The sequence below is a fragment of the Petaurus breviceps genome, unplaced genomic scaffold, assembly GCF_028583685.1.
Source record: "Petaurus breviceps papuanus isolate PSGF00001 unplaced genomic scaffold, PetGlider_PUasm1.0 90845, whole genome shotgun sequence".
NCBI lineage: Eukaryota > Metazoa > Chordata > Mammalia > Diprotodontia > Petauridae > Petaurus > Petaurus breviceps.
In genome coordinates this window covers 5689940-5714640 of record NW_027187359.1, presented here as the reverse complement: position 1 = coordinate 5714640, position 24701 = coordinate 5689940, and the positions used below count along the sequence as shown (strand labels likewise).

General features: G+C 37.8%; 1 protein-coding gene across 11 annotated transcripts in view; it reads left to right on the top strand.

Annotated features, from left to right (window-relative positions):
- Positions 1-24701, top strand: part of DTNB (dystrobrevin beta) — a 375244-nt gene that overhangs the window by 95434 nt on the left and 255109 nt on the right. For all 11 annotated transcript variants that reach the window (XM_069071996.1, XM_069072001.1, XM_069071997.1 and 8 more), the window contains one exon: positions 2591-2745. In XM_069071996.1, coding sequence (XP_068928097.1) covers positions 2591-2745 — 155 coding nt within the window. The remainder of the gene's footprint in view (positions 1-2590; positions 2746-24701) is intronic.

Genomic DNA, 24701 nt, shown 5'->3' with positions numbered 1-24701 from the left:
GGGACTATGGGGTGTATAGGGATGACAGCTTTGTGAACAGCCCTGAGATCTTGAACCATGCAGTATTCTCCTTTAGACTTTTTCACAGGAAGAACTGGGGTGTTACATGGAGATTGGCAAGGAATTTTTCAATTAATGGTTGTAGTTCTTCCCAGGCCTCAGGCTTGATTGGATATGGACTGCAGGGAAGTATGATCTTCTACCATTGGCCAAAAATATAGTGACTGAGAAGTGGGGACATCCATAGCTTTCAGCCCATTGCAGTGTGATTTGGGGAGGGTTGAGGTGAAAAGATGAGAGTTCCCTTCATTTTTTCTTGAACTTGGTTAAGGTGGGCCAGTAATTTCTTAGGTTGTGGTCAGTTCAGAGCAGATAAGTATATTTCCACTCAGGCCTGAATGTTCTATAAACATGCAAGAGTTTCCATGGGTTTGTATTAATTCAGTCTGACCTCTGGTTAGGTCTTCCATGGGCTCTACTTGTGTTTATCCATGGACCAGGCTTCTAGTCTACAGCACAGGAGGGAAGCTGGGAAAGGACTCCAGCAGCCACTATCTTCAGTAGTTGGAGATAGAGACTAGAAGCAGATGCCAGTGGAGGAATAGACCAGGTCCAGGTCATTACTAGTTCTGAGGCTCTGGAATCCTGGATTTAGTGGATTCTCTAGACAGCAACTATGTTGATAATTCCAGCCCATCTGTGTTTGGTTCTCTCGAACCTCCTTTTTGTGTTTCTCTTCTTGCTGCTTCCTTTATATCCTTGATGGGATGACCTTTCATGTTGGACAAAAGGATTTGGGAAGAGCTGATTGCTCTCTTTGTTATGTTTGTTTGACTTAGGAGTTTGTCCATCTGTGATGCATAGGACTTCCTGTCTAAACTTCTACTCATTTAGTGAACATGTGGTTTCTAAATGCATGGTTATTCTTCTTCCTCCATTTCCTCAGCCTAGCTTCATTGTTTCTGAGGAGAATTCAGTATTAACTTTAGGTGGAAAAAGATTAAGTAGTTGGCATCATAGAAATCTTCGTTTCCAAACAGAATGTAAAACAAATTTAGTAGACAAATGTTAATTTGATTACCTGGCTACCCTTATGTGGAAGTGGCTAGGAAAAGGGGAAAGGAAGGGAATAAGTATTTATATAGAACCTGCTATGGAGCAGGCACTGTATTAAGCACTTTTTATTTTTATTTTTTTTACAAATATTATCTCATTTGATCCTGATAACAATTCTGTGAAGTGGATGCTATTACTACCCACATTTTATAGTTGAGGAAACTGAGGTAAGCAGAGATTAAGTGACATACCCAGGGTCACACAACTAGTAGTGTTTGAGGCTTGATTTGAACCCAGGTCTTCCTGATTTCAGACCTAGCACTCTATCCACTACACCACTAGCTGCCTCTGTATGAAACTTCACACTGTACCTGAGATGGAAGGAATTTGGATTTAAGGTAGTGTGATGTATAAAAAGTTCAAGAGAAATAGTTTTAGGGTAATTTGATTTGATTAATCATTTACTGGGTAGTCATTTAATTATGCTAGTGAGTAATTAATAAAAGGGATCAGTGGCTTTCTTGAATTCCAAAGTCCCTTCCTAGAACCCATTCAACATTTATATGCCCTTGGAAAAGAGGGTGGCAATCAACAATTAAGGAGAAAAATGAGTATTATAATGAGAAGTGAACCCTTTCTAGTGAGGAGCCATTACTTTCACTACCAGACTCCACCCCACCCCAAGCCTGAGTACAACACAATGGGCTTCCACACTGGGGTGGAATCTGAAGGAGATTGAAGAGAAAGTTAATCCAATCTCATCATCTGCAATATTCTTCAGGTGCTGGTTTGCCCTTGTAGAGCATGAGGATATAGGAAAGGAAAAAACACTGGATCTCCCCAATAATTTGCCATTTAAGAATCATTTCTCTCCATAGCCTTCCTATTTCAGTTTAATGTACTTTGAACAGAAAATGGACATACACTCTTTCTACCCATTGAATCATACATATTAAGTATATTTCTGTAGGCCCCAGTTTTCTTGTCTGTAAGGAGTTAGACTAGATGGTCAGTAAGGGCCTTCCAGCTCTTATATTTTTGAGTCATATCTCTGGCACACAGGTATCATTCCCTTTGAATACCCTTCACCAACATATACTAGTATTGGCACTTATGACACTTTACTGGTACTCAAGTGTATGTGTGTACATACGTATATGTCTATATATAATAGATATATACGTATACACAGAAACATATATATACACACACAAAAGCATCTTTCATAAATGCAAAAAAAGAAGATCAAGGTATATAGGAAAAGCTGACTCTTATAAGCACATTCATAAGATTAAATTGCTAGGTTGCATTCTATCATAAGTAGAAAAAGGGTGAATGTTTTACACAGAATGAGCCACCGTTTAAGTAAGAACAAGAAAGAACGCAAGTAGATTATATCCTTGTCTGAAAATCATAGTTATTTTTCAGATACTTCTAAATTGTTAAGTGGTGGCAAGAGCTATGTAGTATTTTGTATATTATATATGATGTAACATAATATTCTGACTTTTTTCATTCTGTTTTGTTCTTCTAGATATTTTCTCTCAGATGTCAGATTCCAATGGCTTAATGATATTTAATAAGTTTGACCAGTTTCTGAAAGAAGTTTTGAAGCTCCCTACAGCTGTTTTTGAAGGCCCTTCTTTTGGGTACACAGAGCATTCAGTACGAACATGTTTTCCACAGCAGGTAGGTACAATTGCTGTTATATAATTTTCTTAGACTCTTAGAGCTAGTAGGGACTTAATCCTCTTACTTTGGGGTAGATTTGACTACCTAATTGCTTTTGAAATGGCTTCTAGAATATAAAGGATTTAGGGATTGGAGCAAGACACAGTTGAGAGAACCAAAAGTAAAACTGGGCAAGGGGAACATTTTGTAATTAAGAACTTTTTGTTTGTGCATGCCTGTAAAAAAATCATGAAACTTGATTATAGGTTATGATGAGTAAAAGTTTTCATTCCCTCTAGAAGCAACTTCCTAAAACTTAATCTATGTTTTATAAATGGGTTGTAATATACATTGGTAGAAGTTCTCCATGCTGATTGAGCCACAAATCCTTTGTGTACATATTTTATTGAAATAACTCATTTTTATACTTAAGATAAAGTATTTATACATGTCACTAGGCCTTTACTCAAAAGGTCAACTTAACTAGAGGAAGATAGATGATTGCACTCAGTAGTTCATCTAAAAAATGTTTTAATGAAATATATATAAGCTCAGTATGTGTCAAGAGGGTGATATAATAGCCAAAAATGCTAATTTGATCTTAGACTACATTGAGAAACATAGCATCCAGGGTTGGGTATATGATAGTCCTACTGTACTTGGCCCTTGTCAGACTACATCTAGAGTATTGTATTCTGTTCTTGGCACTACGTTTTTTTTTTTTTAGCAATTGGGGTTAAGTAACTTGCTCAAGGTTACACGGCCAGGTGTTTCTGGGTGGGTGCTGAGTGTCTGAGCCCGGGATTCGATCTCCAGGTCTTCTCAACACTGGAGCCGGTGCTCTTACTTGCTGTGCTACCTGGCCGCCCCTTGGCACTACATTTTAAAGACATTGACTGGCTAGGCAGTATTGAGAGCATAACCAGCATGGTAAAAAGTGTTGAGATCATGTTTTAGGAGATTATTTTAATGTAATTCCTAAATATATCCTTATATTTAGCCTTTTATAAAAAGACTTGGGAAAGAAGTAAATAGCTGTCTTTAAATATTTGAAAGGCTTTCATATAGAAGAATTAGACTTCTTCCTGGCCTCAAAAGGTACAACTAGAAGCAGTGGTCTTTCTTACACAAAGACAGATTTAAAATTTTGTTTTTACTTTTTTTTTTTAGAAAAACAGATTTTACAAGAAAAAACTTCCTAAGAATTAGAACTTTCCAAGAGCAGAATAGTGTTGTAATCTGGGGGTCTTGGGAGCTCCAAAATTCAAGGGCAAAGGACATGGGTCTGCCTTGAAAGAATTCAGGCACTCAAGCCTCCTCCAGTCCAAGTAGTTTTTTTTTTTTAAACCTTTTTTTTTCTGTTTTTTTTTTATTTTTTATTTTTAAATGCTTTATTAACTTCTGATTTACATCATTCGTTTCCGCCAGATTTTGAGTTACAAATTTTCTCCCCGTTTTTCCCTCACCCATCCCCCCAAAACAGCAGTCCCACAGGATATCCCCACCTCCAATCTGCTCTCTCCCATATTTTCTCCCATACCCGTTTCAACTTTTCCAGTGGATCTCTATGCCTCAGTGCCTGTATATATTTTTTTTTCTTAATAACATGTAAGATGGTATTAATAATAGTATATATATACACACACACACACACACACACATATATATATATATATATATACATATATTTGAATATTTGATTTTAAAACTTTCAATTCCAGATTCATTCCCTTCCCCCCCTGCCACCCACCCCCACTGGGGAGACAAGCAGTTCAGTATAGGTTGTACATGTGCGGCTAATGCAAAACAATAACATAGTAGATGTATTGTAAAAGACTGACTATATTTCCCTCCCTCCTATCCCACCTCCCACTTGTTCTATTCTCTACTTTGATCCTGTCCCTTTTCACAAGTGGGTGCTTCCACCTTCCCTCCCCCCCAGCCTGCCCTCCCTTCCATCATCCCCCCTCACATCCCCTTCCCCCCCTATTCTCCTGGAGGGTGAGATCCCCTATTTAGTGTGTATTTCCCTCCCTCCTCAAGCCAGATTCAATAGGAGTAAGGTTGACCCATTCCCTTTTGCCTTCCTATTCTTCCCCTCCATTGTAACCATTTTCCCTTGCCTCTTCTGTATGAGATAGCTGCCCTACTCTGTCTCTCCCCGTCTCCTCTCATCTCTTAATTTCACCTTTTAAGTATCATCCCTTCCCGTTAAATTGGTCCCGTTCCCTCTATCTATGTATACCTGTAAATGTATATACACATTCACATATGTATTCATATGCTCGCATACCCTCATATAAAGACATATATATATATATTTCTAATCCCTTCAACTACTGAGAAAAGTTTCATAAGTTACAATTATTGTTTTTCCATGTAGGAATGTTAATAGTTCAACTTTGGCCAGGTGGCTCAGCAAGCAAGAGCACCGGCCCCAGTGCTGAGACGACCCGGATCAAATCCGGGCCCAGACACCCAGCACCACACCCAGAAACAACAACTGGTCGTGCAACCCTGAGCAAGCCACTCAACCCTGATTGCTTAAAAAAAAAAAATAGTTCAACTTTGATAAGTTCCTTATGATTTCTTTTCCCTGTTTACCTTCTCATGCTTCTCTTGCTTCTTGTATCTGAATGTCAAATTTTCTATTCAACTCTGGTTTTTTCAGCAAGAATGCTTGAAAGTCCTGTATTCCACTGAATGACCATATTTTCCCCTGAAACATGATACTCAATTTTGCTGGGTAGGTGACTCTTGGTTTTAATCCCAGCTCCCTTGACCTCCGGAATATCAATTCCAGGCCCTTCGATCCCTCAGTGTAGAAGCTGCCAGATCCTGGGTTATCCTGATTGTGTTTCCACAATATTCAAATTGTTTCTTCCTGGCTGCTTGTAATATTCTCTCCTTAATCTGGGAATTCTGGAACCTGGCTATAATATTCCTAGGAGTTTTCTTTTTGGGATCTTTTTCAGGAGGTGATCGGTGGATTCTTTCAACCTCTATTTTGCCCTCTGGTTCTAAAACATCAGGGCAGTTTTCTTTGAGAACTTCCCGGAGGATGCTTTCCAGGCTCTTACTTTGGTCGTGGCTCTCAGGCAGTCCAATAATTTTTAAATGATCTCTCCTGGATCTATTTTCCAGGTCAGTGGTTTTTCCCATGAGATATTTCACATTGCCTTCTATTCTTTCATTTGTTTGGATCTGTTTAACAGCATCTTGATTTCTCATAAAGTCATTAGCTTCCATTTGCTCCAATCTAATTCTGAAGCAATGATTCTCCTCAGTGAGCTTTTGAGATTCTTTTTCCATCTGGCAAATTCTACTTTTTAAGGCATTCTTCTCCTCATTGCCTTTTTGAGCCTCCTTTGCCATTTGAGTCAGTCTGTTTTTTAAGGTGTTATTTTCTTCAGTCAGGCTGTTGACTCTCATTTCATAATTTTCTTTCATTGTTCTCATTTCTCTTCCCAATTTTTCCTCCACTTCTCTTATCTGCTTCTTAAGGTCCTCTATGGCCTGTAACCAGCTTGTATTTTCCTTTGAAGCTTTTGGTGCAGGAGTTCTGACTTCACTGTTTTCCTCCTGTTCCATGCCTTGCTCCTTCTTATCCCCAAAATAGGAGTGTAATGTTGGAATCTTCTGTCTGCTTTGTTTCCTTTGCCTGCTCATTTTGCCACTCAATTATTTGACTTTTGGGCTTTTTGCCACAGTAGGACTCTGCCACCAGACAGGGGAGTTTTCGTCCCAAACGCTGGGGTTTTCTCAGCTGCTGGAGGTATTAGATGGGTGCCCTCTCTGAGGTCTCCACACGCTCTGGCAAGCTGGACACACACCCCAGGACCTCCACCCTAGACTGCAATCCAGATCCAAGCAGGTTAAAGCAAGAGCGATTACCCCTCAGACTGTTGCTTGTTCCCCCTACACTCTGCAGGCCAGGAGCTGAAGCCGCCACGTGGGGCTGACTGTGCAGGCGTCTCAGTAGTTTCTCGCCCCGGGGGTAAAAGCCACGCACTCCCACTTACTGGGTCCCAAAGTCCAGACTGCACTGGCCTCTCACTTGTCCTTCGCATCTATGTATTGATAAATCTGGAAACGGCCACAGCTGCTGCTGATCTGGAGTCCCTCTGGCTGGCGGCTGGTCAGGCCCGCCCTGGGGCTAAAGCCTCAGTGTGGTGCTGGGCTCGGCTCCCAGAGCACTGCGCTGGCCGATTCCTGAAGGCCTGCTGGGCTGTCCTCAGCGGGAGGTTAGCTTCTCTGTGTCATTTTGTGGGTTCTGCAGCTCCAAAGTTTGTTTAGAGTCCCCTTTTTACATGGATTGGGGAGGGTGGAAGCCTGAGCCGCAGGAGGGTCGTGCTTCTACTCCACCATCTTGGCTCCGCCCCCAGCCCAAGTAGTTTATTAAAACACTGGTTGGGGTGATTGAGATTCCTAGTAAATCTACACATTTGATAGGACAAGACTTATATTTTATATGGATAAAGACTGTGGGAAAATTTGGATGGGATTAAGGAATGGTGAATAGCCTGGGGTGGTCTGGAGGTAACATTGAATGAAGGGTTGGGTTGGGGGTGCAACAATGAAAGGATTACTGGGATGGTCTGGGTTCCTGAAATTCATGGGAAAGTTACAAGGGTAGTGAAGAGGTTACCCATAAAAAGGGTTAGGGTTGCTCTGGATACCCCAAAATACCAACACACCAGGTCCTGCTGAATGAATTCAACTCAAGTCTTCTTTCAGCCAAAGAAAAGCAAAGTTTATTAAAAGTTTCTTGTATTGGACACAAAGTAAGTCTGTGCTAGGTCATTCTATGGTGCTCTCACACCACATGGAGGGAAGATGGGATCTTATATACAGAAAGTTGTGGGAGGAATCTAGGGGTGGTCTGGAGGAAGAGTTTGCGGAGGGTCTTCAAGAGAAGTCAGCTGAGGTCAATGAGTAATTAAGGGTGGGAAGTTGCTGGAGGCTACCTGGAGACTACAGACAATGGTTGGCTAGGCCAGTTCAAGGGTGGATTGATATTTTGATAGGCTCAATGGTGGGAAGTCTAGTAACAGAGGTTTGGGCCCAGCCACAATGTGAGGCTTATGGCCTCATGCAAATGCCTCATCAAATGGGAAGATTTAATCAGATTTCAAGGGGGGTTCCCAGAGCCTGTACCTCAAAGATTCAAGGAGAGCTCAAGGGGATTCTCAGAGCCTGACCTCATCAGTGGGAGGGTCCAGAGTCCATACCCATTATTAAGAGATAGTAAGTTCAGTTTAATGTATTTCAGAGAAAACCTTCCTGTTTGCAAGTCACTGTGAGTTTTTCTTCACTAGATGTTTTTCTTTAAATGAAGTCAGGAGGGCCAATGTTCATGTGAGTTATAGGAGAAATTCCTATATAGGTTGAACTAGATGGTGCCTTTTTGAGATCTGTTCGATATTGTATGGTACATGAAATATTGGTTAAATGCCTATCATGTACAAGGTAGTTGGTGTTGGGGGTAAAAAAATTAAAGTGATACTATCCCTACTATCAAAGAGCATACACTCCATTGTGAAAGGGGTAGGGCTTACAACATGCACAAATATTGGTATAATATCATCTACAATATTTCAGGGGCTTTCATGTATGAGGGGGATTAGTCCTGTGTTTTGTTTGATGGGTCAATGGTGTCCAAGGGGGTCCAAGGAGCAATGGGTCAGAGTTGTAGAGAGGCAGATTTTTGGTCCATTTAAGGAGAAACTTTCTAACATTAGAGCTCTCCAGAGATAACATGGACTGTCTCAGGGCATATATGGCTCCCTATTTCTAGAGGTTTTTAAACAAAGGCTAGATGGTCACTTGTTGGTTGTGTTATAGAATGACTTCTTGTTCAGGTATATATTTATCTAGATGGCCTCAGGAATCTTTCAATTCTGAGATTCTGACTGCTTCTTCAGATGATTCCTTGAAAGTTGTAGAATGGAACATTTTTGTGTAAAACTACCTACAAAATCAAATTCAGCCAGGCTCTGCTCCCACCTTTAGCAAGAGATAAGTAAACGTAAATACCCTGAGGACATGCTGGTTCCCACCTCCTCATTGCTGTCTCAGCTCTCTTGTCTCAAGTCTTATTCCTCCCTTAATCTTTTCATGGGCATTGCCTCAGACAAACTGAGACCTAGGAAAGACTTTAATTTAGAAAGGTCAAGATCACCTACTTCATCCAGGGTCATCAACAGTCCTCCAGACCTTTCTCTTGCCCCTGGTCTCTGATGACTGGAGGAGAGAGAGAATAAGGCTCATGGCTTTGCCCTGCTCTGCCCCACTCACATCCAATTCACCTGCAAATCAAGACATCACCCTTGTGATGTCATTAGTCCTCTTTAAGAATGAAGAATGAACAACAACCCCATACAACACTCCATTTCACATTTCCTAACCTTTGCATTGGTTGCACTCTGTTCCTGCAATGCCATCTTGTTTCTTGCTATGTCTTTTCCAAATTGAATCTCTTAAACTCCTGCCATGGAACTTGACTATTTGTTGAGAACTCATTAAGTCTAGCTGATCATAAGCACTTAACCATGCAATATTCTCTCCTTCCTCCCTATTTCAAGCAGATCTCAATGGGCTCTCCTGTTTTCATTCTGAGACTTGTGCTGATTGCTGAGCACTCACTATTTCTATCTGGGCCCAGTTATTCAGCCACTTTATTTTCCTTGCATGCCATTCTGCTTCCCCCTGTGTATCTTTCTAACCTCATCTCTAGCTCTTTATCTGGGACCATGATGATTGGTAAGATCTAGATGGCTCCAACCATCCAACCACACAATCTTCTTGCTCTCTCCCATTACCCTTTTCCCATTTTATTTCTAGGCACAGTAATCAAGTCAGTATGACCTTTGCTTCTGGAAAGAGTCCCCTCCCTTCGATTAGAGAGGGTGGAGATAGATAGCAATTTTCAGAGCTTCCATGTAAAGAGGGTGTCCAGACCAGTCATCTTTTCGTTTTCCACCCAGATGTCCTGCTCTGGACCTTGCCATCACACACCTGCACTACTTATCTTCCCTTACCTCCTTTCTACTTCCTTTTATATATTGTCTTCCTCCTTTAGATTGTAAGGTCCTTAAGGGCAGGGACTGTCTTTTTTTTTTTTTTTTTACCATTCCTTAGCACAGTAAGTGCTTAATAAATGTTTATTAACTGATTTAACCGCCCTATCATTCTACTTATCATCACTGTCACTTAACTCCAGTATGTATTGTCTCTTCCTCTTAGAATGTAAGCTCCTTGAAGGAAGGGACTATCTTTCCTTTGTATATTTTTAGTACTTAGCACTATGCCTGGCATGATAAGTACCTGGTAAGTACTTACTAAATATTTTTCACTCATTCATTTATTTGTCAGAATTTTATTTTCATTAGCTGACATGTTTATAACCTGTGTAAATTATCAGTGAATTCCTGCTAATTCTATTTTATAATGAGACCTTCTATGTACCTTTCCTGGAATTGTGAGGCCATAACCCTGAAGTGCTGTTTACTCTTACTTCTAAGGAGACAGTTACTAAATTTGTACATGAAGTAGCATAATGTTGTGTAAAAAATAGTCATTAAACTGTATTTTTCTTTCCACTTAGCACACTGGTAAAGCCATTTTTTCCCCTAGCCAATATTTATGGCATATGGAAGTATTTCGACATTGAAAGTTATTTTGAAAATACATTATTTACAAATACTGTCAAATAAAATATGCATTTCCAAATGCTAGTAGGCTAACTGAACACATCTATGCTTATAACAAAGAGTCTGTACTCATGTAAAAATCTTTCACATTTACAAAAGAGGAAGATGAAGAAAGTGAAAATATGTTTCTCTGGTGTTCTCAATCCAACTTTCTTCCTAGTGCTGATTTTTTAACAGCATTATCAAAATGGGTTGCCCACTAAATATACTTAAGTCCCCAAATGCTGTTAGTATTTGTTGATAAAAAATTCTCAGCAACTTCATAGATGAGATGAAATAAGATTAAGAAAAAATGACTAAGACTTTTTTGAGAGAAATACCTTGTAGAACATCATAGTTAATAACTGAAAACACAGTATTACCAGAGTTCTTTACTTTATTGAGATCATTCTACTTTTTGTCCATTAGATTTTCTTTGAGCTCTCCTTTTTTAAGGAGAATATTAAGTATATTAATAAAATCCATTCAAAGGAGAATGAATAAAGATAGTTTCTGCAAAATGCAGAATAAAGGAATTAGAAACCATATCGTTATTGTAAACTGATTCTTTCTGTTTTTCTCATTACCCCCAAGACTAGTTTTAGTTCCTTTCATAATTTTTTTTTGCTTTTTAAAAGGTCTTATTTTTATACTTATTTTTTTTTACTCGTGTTTAAGTTGTTGTTTAATTTAATTATTTTTTTTAATCCATGTGTGCATATCTTTCAGAACCTCTTAAAATGTTTCTTTTTCAGTATGTTTTGTTTTGGGCATTTAAATTGTTTCAGTTTCTCCATGCCATTAAAAAATATTTTGGCACTTTTCTTTGATAACTTTTAGTTGTGACTGATTTTTATTTGTGTGGTTTTTAATCATTTTTATCTCCCCCCCCCCCACATACACACACTGCTTTAGCTGTGGGAAAGGGCTTTAGGTTGTCCACTTAATTGATTGTCATAATTTGGATAATAGGTCTTCTCCATCCTCTTGGTTTTTCTTGTGTGGGCAGTTAAACATATTTGAGTGATTATGGATTATATTTAGGAATTTCTACAGTTTTCCTGGGCTTGATATAATTAGCACATGTCAGGAACAAATGGGAGCATCCAAATCTTGTCATCTATAAAGTCATCTTTAACTTAGATTATATTGGATTTTCTCCATGACATTACAAACACATTAGGTGAGTACATTTTCTCCTGTTTTATGCTTCATCTGTTGTTAATATGGAAGAAACATAGGGTACTGGGTGAGTTGAATGTGAAGGGATGATATCTAAAAAATAAATTTAAGAGGTGAGAGAGGAATATATTGGGAGAAGGAGAGGGGGAAAGATAGAATGGGGTGGATTATCTCACAGAAAGGAGGCAGGAGAAGGCTGTGGAGGGGAAGAGCAGGAAGGTGAAAAGGAATGAGTCAACTTTTCTCTCATTGGATTTGGCTTAAAGAGGGAATAACATACACACTCAGTTGGGTATCTTATCCTACAGGACAGTAGGGGGGAAGGAGATAAGAGGGGATAGAAGATGATAGAAGGGAGTGTAGATTGGGGGGAGAGGATAGTTAGAAGCAAACACTTTTGAAAAGGGATGAGGTCAAGGGATAAAATAGAATATATGGGGGGTGGGATAGGATAGAGGGAATTATAATTAGTCTTTCACAGTATAATTACGATGGAAATATTTTGCATAACTACACATACTGTGTTTCCCTGATAATAAGACACTGTCTTATTATTTTTTTTGGACAGAAAAAAACCAGAGGGCTTATTTTCAGGGGAGGGCTTATTTTAATGAACATTGACAGCAATTTTAATAAACAGGTAAATGTGAACAAAAAAATGTACCTTTATTCAATAAGCAAATCACTGGGGAAGAACAGGATGACGCGCTCACTGCTGTAGCTCTGATTGGTTGCAGCTCGGAGCGCGGCGTGCGTTTCACCCGGGGGGGGGAACGGTGCATTCAGAGGGTACCGTAATGTAGCATGTAGCGCAGGGGATCACCTTCTCTACAGTAGCAATCTCAATAGGGCTTATTTTGGGGGGAGGGCTTATTTTAGAGGAATCTTACACAGTAAGGGGAGGGCTTATTTTCGGAATAGGTCTTATTATCAGGGAAACACGGTATATAACCTATAGTGAATTGCTTGTCTTCCCAGTAGGGGTAGGTGAGGAGGGGAGAAGGGAGAGAATCTGGAACTTAAAGTTTTAAAAACAAATGTTAAAAAACTGTTTTTACATGCAACCAGGAAATAAGATATACAGGCAATGGGGTATAGAAATCCATCTTGCCCTACAAGAAAGTAAGGGGGGCATGGGAGCAGAGGGTGGATTGGGGGAAGGGGTATTCAGTATGCTTGCCATCTTGGGGTGGGGGTAGGGGAAAGATGGGGAGAAAATTTGTAAATCAAAATCTTGTGGAAATGCATGTTGAAAACTGAAAGTAAATAGATCATAAAAGAAAAATAGAATACAAAAAAGAATGAGAAGCAAAATAATAAAAAAAGAAAAGAAAATGTAAAAAATATGGAAGAAACAATCTACTCTTGCATATTAGTTCACTTTGTCAGATATATATATACACACACATATATATATATATATATATATATAATTTATTAAATTTTTAAGCATCTCTTTGGAAAAAATTTCTATCCACACAATTTCTCCTTTCAAATAATAAGAGATGTTTGGGAAGCCTTCCCCAACCTACCTACATTTTATGCTAATTGTGAGGCAGAAGATGAAATTCCATAGCAGTGGTAAAACAGAAGCACATAACTTCATTTAGGATCTTTTCAGTTATAAACCAAAGAGGTCAGTGTTTATAGTTGCATATTGCCTGGAATAAGATGTCTTCCTGGAAATAACTGTTCTTCCTTTTACTATGATCACATTAAACAAAAAGATATTCTTACTAGTCATTTAATCCCTATGCATTTATTAAGTGCTGATGGCATGCCAGACATTGTACTAAGGACTGGGGATACAATGAAAGGCAAAAACAGTTCTTACCTTCCAGGAACTCACATTCTCATAGACAAACAAGTAAATAACTAGGTACATACAAGTTATGGAAAGAAGATATGGAATGTAATCTCCATGAAGAAAACACTGAGGTGAGTGGGATGACCAGGGAAAACATTCGAATTAAGGTGTTATTTGAGGTCAGTCTTAAAAGAAGCTATGGAAATGAAGAGGCAGAAGTGAAGGGGGAAAGCATCACAGGAGATAGACTGTGGTAAGACGTGGAGATGAAGTGTTATTTGTCAATAGTAGCTAGAAGGCCAGTGTTCCTGGATAGCAGAATATGTGGAGGGGAGTAATGTATAAGAAGACTGGAAAGGTAGGAGGGAGGAAGGTCATGAAGAGCTTTAAGTGATAAAGGATTTTACATTTGATCCTAGAGATAATAAGAAACACTGGATTTTATTGAATAGAGGGTAATATAGGCAGAACTACATTTTAGGAGAATCATTTTGGCAGCTACATAGTAGAAGGATTGAAGTAGGGAGAGAAAAATCGTCAGAGAAACCAATTAGAAAGTTGTTACAATAGTCCAGGTAAGAAGTAATGAGTTTTTGAATTAAGGTGGTGTTTGAATAGAAAGAGATGTACATGAGACATTGTGCAAGTAGAAAGAATAAGATTTGGCAACTGATTGTATATATGGAGAGAGTGCAGAGTTGGTGATGACACCATGGTTCAGAGCTCACATGTCTGGGAAGATAATGGTCACCTTGATAGCAATAGGAAAGTTAGAAAGAGAAGAGGGTTTGGGGGAGAAATCTGTCTTGGACATTTTAAGTTTGAGATGCATATGTGATATCTGGTTTCAGATGTCAAAAGGCTGTTGGTAATGTGGGATTATTACTCAGGAAAGAGATTAAAGTTAAATACATTGAAATGGCAATCATCTGCATAGAGATGATAATTGAACCTGTGGGACTTGATGAAGACCTTATCACGAAATAAGGTAGTATGAAATAAAAACAAAAAGTGTCCAGGACAGAGCCTTGGAGGATACCCATGCTTAGTGAATATGGCATGGATGAAAATCCATGGAAACTGAGGGGTGCTCATATAAGCAAGAGAGTAAGGAGACACTAGTGTCATAAAAACAAGAGATTGTATCCAGAAGGAGATGGTCAGTATTAAAGGCTGTAGAGAGGTCAAAAGGATGAAGATTGAGAAAGGACCATTATATTTGTCAAGAGATCATTGGTAGTATTTGATGGGAGTAGTTTTTGTTAAATGATTAGTTGGAAAGCTAGATTGCAAAGGATTAAATAGAGTTAAAAGAGAGGAAGTGGAGGTATCTACTGTAGATGGATTAGCAGTTTAGCTTAGAAAAAAGATAGCTGTTAGGCATGGTTGGATCAAATGAAGGTTTTTAAGGATAGTGAGGATATGGGCAGCTGAAATGAATCCAGGGAATAGGGAGAGGGAAGAGAGAGAGAGTAGGGATGATATTGGGCGCAATCTGTTGGAGAAAATGTGGAACATGTAAATGAGCTGGCTTTAGCAAGGAGAAAGGCCATTTCGTCATCCAAGGTAGGAGTGATTAAAGAGATAGTAGGGGAAGATATCTGAGTGATATGTGAGAAGGAAGAGGAGAGAAGGACCCTTTCATTTAAATGTCCTCAGATTTTTTGTCTTGTATTAATATTTGTCCTTTATTTATTTAGTATTTTTTTCACCAGTTACATGTAAAAACAATTAATATTTGTTTTTTTAAACTTTTGAGTTCCAAATTCTCTCCCTTCCTCTCTCCCCAACCCTCCTCCCTCATTTAGAAGGCAAGCAGTTCCATATAGGCTGTATATATGTAATCATGCAAAACATATTCATAATAGTCATGCTGGGAGAGAAAACATAGGCAAAAATACCTCAAGAAAAATAAAGTAAAAAAACACACAAAAGTTGCTTCAATCTGTATTCAAACAACCTTGGTTGTTTTTCTGGGGATGGATAGCATTTTTCAGCCTAAGTCCTTCATTGCTGTCATGGATTGTTGTGCTGAGAATAGCTAAGTCATTCACAGCTGATCATCTTACAGTATTGCTGTTACTTTGTACCCAGTACATTTCACTTTGCATCAAACCATGGAAGTCTTTCCACGTTTTTCTGAGAGAATCCTGTTCCATCAGTTCTTATACTACAATAGTATTCCATTATAACTATATACCACAACTTATTCATCTATTCCCCAATTGATGTGCATCTCCTTAATTTCTAAATCTTTACCCCCCAGAAAAGAGCTGCTATAAATATTTTTGTATATAAGTCCTTTTCCTTTTCTTAAATTTAAATTTATTTATTTACTTTTACCTTACAACATTCAGTTCCACAATCCCTTGAGTTTCAAATTTCCCCTCCCTCTTCTATCTTCCCCCCCGCCCATGGTGGCATGCAATCAAATATAAAGTCTCCAAATACCTTTACATTAAACATTAGTCAAGTTGTAAGGAAGGAACCAATGGAGTGAACAGTGAAAAAGAAGAAACAAAACAAAACAAAAAAGAGAGCAAGTAGTTTGCTTCAATCTGCATTCAGACTCTAGTTCTTTCTCTGGATCTCTGTCCATCATGAGTCTTTTGGAGTTGTCTTATAGCCTTGCATTGCTGAGAGGAGCCCAATCTATCAAAGTTAGTTGTCATACATATGATGTGTCTGTAATTGTGTGCAAATTTCTTCTGGTTCTGCTCTTCTCACTCAACATTCAGTTTATATAAGTCTCTCCAAGTTATCATGAAGTATGTCTGCTCCTCATTTCTTATAGCACAATAGTATTTCATTACATTCATATACCACAGCTTGTTTAGCCATTCCCCAATTGATGGGCATCTCCTTGATTTCCAATTCTTTGCCACCACAAAAAGAGCTGCTATAAATATTTTTGTATATGGGTCCTTTTCCCACTTCTATGATCTCTTTGGGATACAACCCTAGAATTTTATTTCTGGGTCAAAGGTTTTGCACTTATTTATAGCCCTTTGGGAATAGTTCCAGATTGCTCTCCAGAATGGTTTAATCAGGTCATAACTCCATCAACAATGCATTAGTGTTCCAATTTTTCCACATCCTCTCTAGCAGTTATTATTTTCCTGTTTTGTCATCTTGGCCAATTTGACAGGTGAGATGTGTTACCTCAGAGTTGTTTTGATTTGTATTTCTCTAATCAATAGTGATTTAGAGCATTTTTTTCATATGTTTTTAGATACCTTTAATTTCTTCCTCTGAAAACTGCCTGTTCATATCCTTTGACCATTTATCAATTGGGGAATGACTTGTATTCTTATAGATTTGACTCAGTTCTCTGTGTATTTTAGAAATGAGGCCTTTGTCAGAGATACTGGTTACAAAAATTCTTTCCCAATTTTCCACTTCCCTCTTAATCTTGGTTACATTGACTTTATTTGTACAGAAACTTTTCAATTTAATGTAATCAAAATTATCCATTTTGCATTTCAAAATGCTCTCTAACTCATTTGGTCATAAAATCTTCCCTTCTCCATAAATCTGACAGGTAAACTATTCCTTTCTCTCCCAGATTGCTTACAGTATCAGCCTTTATATCTAGATCATGCAACCATTTAAACTTTATTTTGGTATATGGTGTAAGATATTGGTCTTTGCCCAGTTTCTGCCATACTATTTTCCAGTTTTCCCAGCAGTTTTTGTCAAATAGTGAATTCTTATCCCAAAAGCTGGGGTCTTTGGGTTCATTAAACAGTAGATTACTAGTCATTGACTGCTGTGTCTTGTGTTCCTAATCTATGCCACTGATCCACTACTCTATTCCTCAGCCAGTACCAAGTAGTTTTGATGACAGCTGTTTTATAATACAGATTAAAATCTGGTATGGCTAGGCTCCTTTTTAAATTAATTAATTAATTATTTAGTTTTAAAGCAATGGGGTTTAAGTAACTTGCTCAAGGTTACACAGCCAGTTATTTTGTGTGGGTGTTAAGTATCTGAGGCCAGAACTGATCCCAGGTCCTCCTGACTCCGGGGCCGGCGCTCTTACTCACTGTGCCACCTGGCTGCTCCTAGGCTCCTTTTAAAAAATCTCTTTTGGGATACAGACCTAGAATTGGTATTGCTAGGTCAAAGAGTATGCATGGTTTTATATCCCTTTGGGCACAGTTCCAAATTGCTCTATAGAATGGTTTAATCAATTCACAACTCCAACAACAGTACATTAATGCCTCATTTTCCCCACATCCTCTCCAACATTTGTCATTTGCTTTTTCTGTCCTGTTATCTAATCTAGTAGGTATGAGGTAGTACATCAGAATAGTTTTAATTTGCATTTCTCCAAATAGTGAGTTAGAATATTTTTTCATATTATTATAGATAGCTTTAATTACTCCATCTGAAAACTGATTATATCTTTTCATCATTTATCAATTGGGGAATGACTCTTATTTTTATAAATTTGACACAGTTCTCTGTATGTTAGAGAAATGAGGCGTATATCAGAAAAACTTGCTTCAATTTTTTTTTCACAGTAACTATTGCTAACTGTATTTTCTTCCATCCTTTCCCCTTACCCCTGTTTATTCTATTCTCTCTCTCTTTTCACCATGTCCCTCCTCAAAAGTGTTTTCTTCTGATTACTTGCTTCCCCAATCTGTCCTACTTTCTATCACTCCTCTCCCCTCTTATCCCCTTCCCCCCTACTTTCCTGTAGGGTAAGATAGATTTCCATACCCAATTTAGTATGTATGTTATTCCCTCCAAAAGCCAATTCTGATGAGAGTAAGGTTCACTCATTCCCTCTCACCTCTCTTCCCCTCCATTGTAAAAGCTTTTTCTTACTCCCTTATGTGAGATAATTTACCCTATTCTGCCTCTCCCTTTCTCCTTCTCCTAGTACATTCCTTTCTCACACGTTAATTTTATTTTTTAGATATCATTCCTTCATATTCAACTCACCCTGTGCACTCTGTCTATATATATATTCCCTCTGACTACCCTAATAATGAGAAAGGTCTCATGAATCATAAATATCATATTTACATGTAGGGATTAAACAGTTCAACTTTAATAAATCCTTTATGATTTCTCTTTCCTGTTTACCTTTTCATGCTTCTCTTGAGTCTTGTATTTGAAAGTCAATTTTTCTATTTAGCTCTGGTCTTTTCTTAAGAATGAATTAAATTCTTCTTCATCATTGAATGTCAATTTCCCCCCTCATGGATTACATTCACTTTTGCTGGGTAGGTGATTCTTAGTTTTAATCTTAGCTTGTTTGATGTCTGGAATATCATATTCTAAGCCCTTCAATTCCTTACTGTGGAACTGTAAATCTTGTGTTATCCTGACTGTTTCCACAGTACTTGAATTATTTCTTTCTGGCTGCTTGCAATATTTTCTCCTTCATCTGGGAACTCTGGAATTCAGATATAATATTCCTGGGAGTTTTCATTTTCAGATCTCTTTCAGGAGGTGATAGGTGGATTTTTTCAATTCCTATTTTACCCCCTGGTTCTAGGATTTCAGGGCAGTTTTCCTTGATAATTAATTTTTTAAAAAAAATCTTTTATTTATTTATTTTTGGCTTTCAACATTCATTTCCACAAGATTTTGAGTTACAAATTTTCTCCCCATCTTTCCCCTACCCCCACCCCAAAATAGCAAGCCTAATGCATACCTCTTCCCCCAATCTGCTGTTCTCCCTCTCTCTCCCCCATAACCCCATAATTTTCCAGTAAGGCAAGATGGATTTCTATACCCCAGTGCCTGTATATGTTCTTTCCCAGTTGCATATAAAACATTTTTTTAACATTTGTTTTTAAAACTTTGATTTATAGATTCTTTCCCTTCTTCCCTCCTCACCCACCCCCACTGGGAAGACAAGAAATTCAATACAGGTTGTACATATGTAGTTACACACAACATTTCCATAGTAGTTATATTGTAAAAGATTGACTGTATTTCTCGCCATCCTATCCCGCCCCTCACTTATTCTGTTTTCTCCTTTGACCTTGTCCATTTTCAAATTTTTGCTTCTGAGTACCCTCTCCTCCAATCTTCCCTCCCTTCTATTATCCCCCTTCTTACCTCCTTCCCCCCTACTTTCCTGTAGGGTAAGATACCCATCCTTGATAATTTCTTGAAAGATTTAAGTGAGGTTCTTCAAAGAAATGGTGAGCAGGAATGTGTGTCACTGGAAGCTTAGAGAGACTGGAAAGTAGACAGTTGGTAGTAATATAGTCTGATTTTTTTAAATCTCTGTTATCTTCCTCACCTTACAAAGTGATCCCTCAAGTACCTCCACAATTGTGTGACATCTAGCACACATCTCTCCTTGTGTACACTTGATCTAATTCACTCCTTTTTTCCTTATTCTCTCTAGTTTCATTTTTACATCCTCTGTAAACATATCTGAGACTGTTATGATTGAGACCAAATATGGTGGTTCTACTATTTTTTGATAAAAAGTTATAAAGATCTTTGCTGAATTTTCCACATTTCTTTTTGTCATTCTGCTTCTTATTTCTTTCTCACACATTCTATCCCAGTCCTTAATTTTTTTTTAGGGGATTGAATTTGTGATTTCCTTCATATTGTTTACAACTTTGTAAATTTTATATATTGTGTTTGTAGATCATGATGAAATAGAGGTAGTATTATATAATAATGCAGAAATAAAAGGTGTAGGCTTGTGGAATTGCAAAAATAACAGATTATATATGATAAATTATAGTAAGGATAGTAAATATCAAAATATGAATATTGGAATACTCAAGGGCAAGACTATAGTGGTTAATTTCTATTAAGATTGAGAAAATTAACCAGTTAAGTCTTCTTTTATTAGCCTAAATAATTAACAGTTGTGTGCCATTATAAGAGAGAAGTAGTCAAATTATGGTCAGAGCTGAGATGAAAACAACTGAAGATAAGGAAACAATTGGAATGGTAAATCTAAGAGTTGAATTTTTAAAAAGACATTTGAATTAATTATCTTTTTGCTAGGTTACCATTTTATTACTTGATTCCTCATTCTAATATGCAATATCTTCATTTCATCATTTTTACTATATAGTATTTTTAAATGACTTAAAAAATTATGTTGGTAATATGATATTTGTATAGCAAAGACTGGATGACCACTTTTCCAAGATGTAGGAGAGATTCACTTCCAGATTTGAGTTGGACTGGATAACATATAATGTAAGATAAACAATTATCCAATCATTGAAATTACTAATGAACGAGTCATCACAGCAAAATCAAAAGAACTTAAGTCAGTTATCAGAGAAGATTATGCTATCAATTGAGATTCTCTATGCTAATCAATCGAGACTCTAAAATTAAAGGAGGATTATTTACAAAAATAGTAAAATGTATAGAAGTTTGTAGCCTAAATAGATCAATCTCAGAGAAATCTTTAAGACTAGATTTACATGGATTTACAAATGAATGCTGGACTGTTTTGGAATATAGAGAAAAATGATATGTTATTCAGTTCCTTTTATGAGGCAAATATGATATTGATACCAAAACCAGACAAAGACAAAGTGAGAGGAAATTATAGACCTATCTTATTAAGGTAAATTTACACCAAAATGTTAGAACATAGTTGTACATTACAAAAAAATCATAATGACCAAAAAGGATCTTTAACTGGAATGTAGGAGTGATTTATTACAAGGAAAACAGTCCCTACCAATCATAACAAAACAAAATAAAGAGTGAACAATTATATAGCACTTATTTATGTTATATTTAATGTTATAAATTTATATATATATAAATATAATTTATGTTATAAATTCAAAACAGGAATAGAAGGCTTTTTCTTTACCATGACTAAAAGTATATTATAAAACTACTAGCTAATTCAACAGAGAAACACTCATGTTCCACTAGAAAAAGGTATCAGATAATACTCTGTACTTGCTTTTCCTATGTGACATAATTTAGAAATGTAGAAATGTTAGTAGTAAGAATGGGGAAAAACCTGACCTTCAAGACTTAATATAATCTCAAGGGGGGGAGGGGAGAAGAGGGCTGTGGGTCTTTAGTAAAATAGGGATTTTGAAACATTCCTGATAAAAAGACCAGACCTCAACTGAAAATTTCAAGTATAAATAGCAGTCAAGAGAAACTTAGAAAAAGAAATACATTTAATCAGTGGAAAGGGACTAAATAACCACTAAGTGCTTGTGTATCTGTCATTAAAAAATATTTATTAAGGGCACTGCATGTACTGTGCTGAGAATTCAAAGACAAAAGTGGGACAGTCTCTGTGCTCAAGATTTACTTTTTGACAGGGAGATGTGTGTGTGTACATACATGTTTTTTACATAACATACAGATGAATACAAAAGAATTATGTGGAGGCTTGCATCAGGAAAGACTTCCTACATATTTTGGTGCTTGTGCTGAGGCTTGAAAGAAATCAGGGATTTCAAGAGATGCAGGTGAGGTAGAAGAGCATTCTAAGGACCGATGGACAAGCAACGCAAAGGCATTCATACAGACAGGAAATGATATGTTGCATGTGCAGAAACCACAAGTGTGCTAGAATGTCTAGATCATAGATTATGTGGAGGGCATTAATGTGTAAGAAAACTGAAAGGATGCATAAGATTGTGAAGATATTTAAATGTCAAAAACACAAGTATATATTTGATTCCTAGGTTGTAAAGTTATTTAAATGTTAAACACAGGAGTTTGCATTTGATTTCAAGCATCTGGCAGCCTTCTGGGGACAAGACTTCTGCTTCATTCCTCTGGTTTCCATGGCCTCCTGGACTTTTTCCAGTGTAGGCCTGTCCCAAGGCAAGATGGTTTCTATTTCTTATCCCCCAGGGCTTTCTTCAAGACAGGCAAGACACCATTGCCTCCTAACTAAGCTCTGAAACTTCCTGCTTCTGACTGTTGTGAGTCTGGCTTCCTGAGTTTTCATAGCCCATAACATCACTACCTGTCACAAGGTTGGACCACAGTGGAGGATCTCAGACATATTTCCTTCAGGGGATTCTTCTCCAACCACTGATACTTTGCCTAGATTTAATCTTCAATGGTTAGCATACTTCTGCTCCCTTGTATATCCCAACTATTGAAATACAAACCTCTTAGGTGTTACTTAGTCCCCAACTATCCGCTATTTTATTCCCATTCACCTCAACACTACACCCCTAATGTCTTGCTCCATGTCTACCTACTCCTTTTACTTTCCCTTCTTGAATTCCTACTTCAGGTTTAACAAACTTTTTCTCATCTTAAATCTCTACCTTTCTTACTGGCGTTGACTGGTTGGTTAGCAGTCCTAGTAACCTTCTCTACCCTTTCAAGTACTGATTATGCTTTCTCTCATAACCTCCGACTGGGTGGTTGAAGGGTGTGAATTGGAATTGTCCTTGCTTCCCATGGTCCTTTTCTGACTCATTACTCAGCAAGGTCTCCTTGGAGGTTCATGCTGTCCAAATTTATCATTCAATCCATGTCTTAGTGGTTTTTATTAATCAACGTTCTCCTTCCTTCCTCAGTGAGGGGCTTCACCATATGTATTAGTACTTCCTTGATTATCCTAAACTCCAGGTTCTTTAATCTATTCCATTTCCATTAACTCCCCTTCTATATCACCTGAGCTACACACAGAGATTGTTATATGTTTCATTTTGCCATCACCTTTAGAGTTTTTCTATGTCCATTTCATGAAGTCCAGAATTCTTTAATCTGATCATTTTTTCCCATCATTCCATCTTTACCTTTGCCCGTTGACCACTAACCCTGTTCTTCATCATCACCATGACCTCCATTCTCTCCATCCTTCAGTTCTTTCCAAGACTATTGTCCCTGCACCCATTATAACTCTCTTCTCTGTCTTGACCCCTTGTTGAACCAACTCAATCTATTACTCTTCTATTGGTTATACTCTCTTCCCTTCTCTATCTTGACTTCTCATTGAACCAACTCAACTATCTTCTACTCTTAAATCCTCTCTGTCCTCATACTATCACTTATCACAGTTTAGCAAACTCTAACCCTGGATTATTCTCTTCATCCATCTCCTTCACTCCTTTTCACATGCAGCTGTCAGAAGCTATAGGAAATCAAGAAGCTTTGGCAGTTTGGTTCACTATAAATTTAGATTAATCTCAACTGACTTCTCACTACAGTAAGGCAATCATTCTAGTCCTTTCTAATTAGTTTGCTATACCACTCATAATTTACAATTGTTGTTCCAGAGCTTTTTGTTTTTCTTTAGGTGTCCAGTCTCAATACTTTCCCTACTCTTTCTGCTAAGGATCTTGCCTCTACACCACTAAAAATATTGAAACTATTTTCTGTAACATCTCCTCTCCCACATCACTCAGACATCTTGCTGCACTATTTATTTATTCTCTTCTATCTTGGATGAAGAGATGGCCCTTCTCTTTGCCAAGGCCAACCACTCCATATGCCAGCTTGATCTCTTCTCATCTTCTCCAACAGATTACCCCCACTTTCATTTCTGTTCCTTTATATTTAGTCTCTCCATACTTAATGGCTCCTTTCCTGCTGTCTACAAATGTGCCCATGTCTCCCCTACTCTTAAAAAAAAGCCATTACTCGATCAAACCATCCCCATTAGTTATCATTCCCTTTGCACAGCAACTGGGTGAATAGGACATCTGGACTTGCTCCTCATTGCATCTCTTCCCTGCCTTTCTCTTTGGCATTCCTTTTCCTAGTTTGACCTTTTTTTTTTTTTTGTTTGTTTCCAGAACATTTGGCGCTCTTTAGCTCCTCTGGCACATCAAACATGTGTGACTGAATTGCTAGAGGAGAGGTATGAAATTTCACTGTCTGCAAACCACATTTGGATTACTCAGGATTCTCTCTTCATAGCCATTTCCTTCACTTTTATCTGAGTATCCCCAGTCTTCTTTAAAAATCACCTGTTTAGGTTGGGGGAAAACAAGCACTCTGATGTTGGACTTTTTGATTAATCCAACCATTCTACTAGTCAGTTTGAAATTTTGCTAATAAAATAATTAAAATATCCATACCCCTTGATTTAGATAGAGATCCCTCTACCAAATATGAACTCTGAAAAGATCAAAGAAGTTCCCTTATCCACCAGGATATTTGTAGAGTCACTTTTAGTTATTTATTTTTGGGGGTTTTTTTTGGAGGGCATTTGGGCTTAAGTGACTTGCCCAAGGTCACAAGGCTAGTTTTTTTTTTTTTTGTTAAGTGTCTGAGGGCATATTTGAACTCAGGTCCTCCTGACTCCAGGGCTGGTGCTCTATTCACTGCATCACCTAGCCACCCCTAGC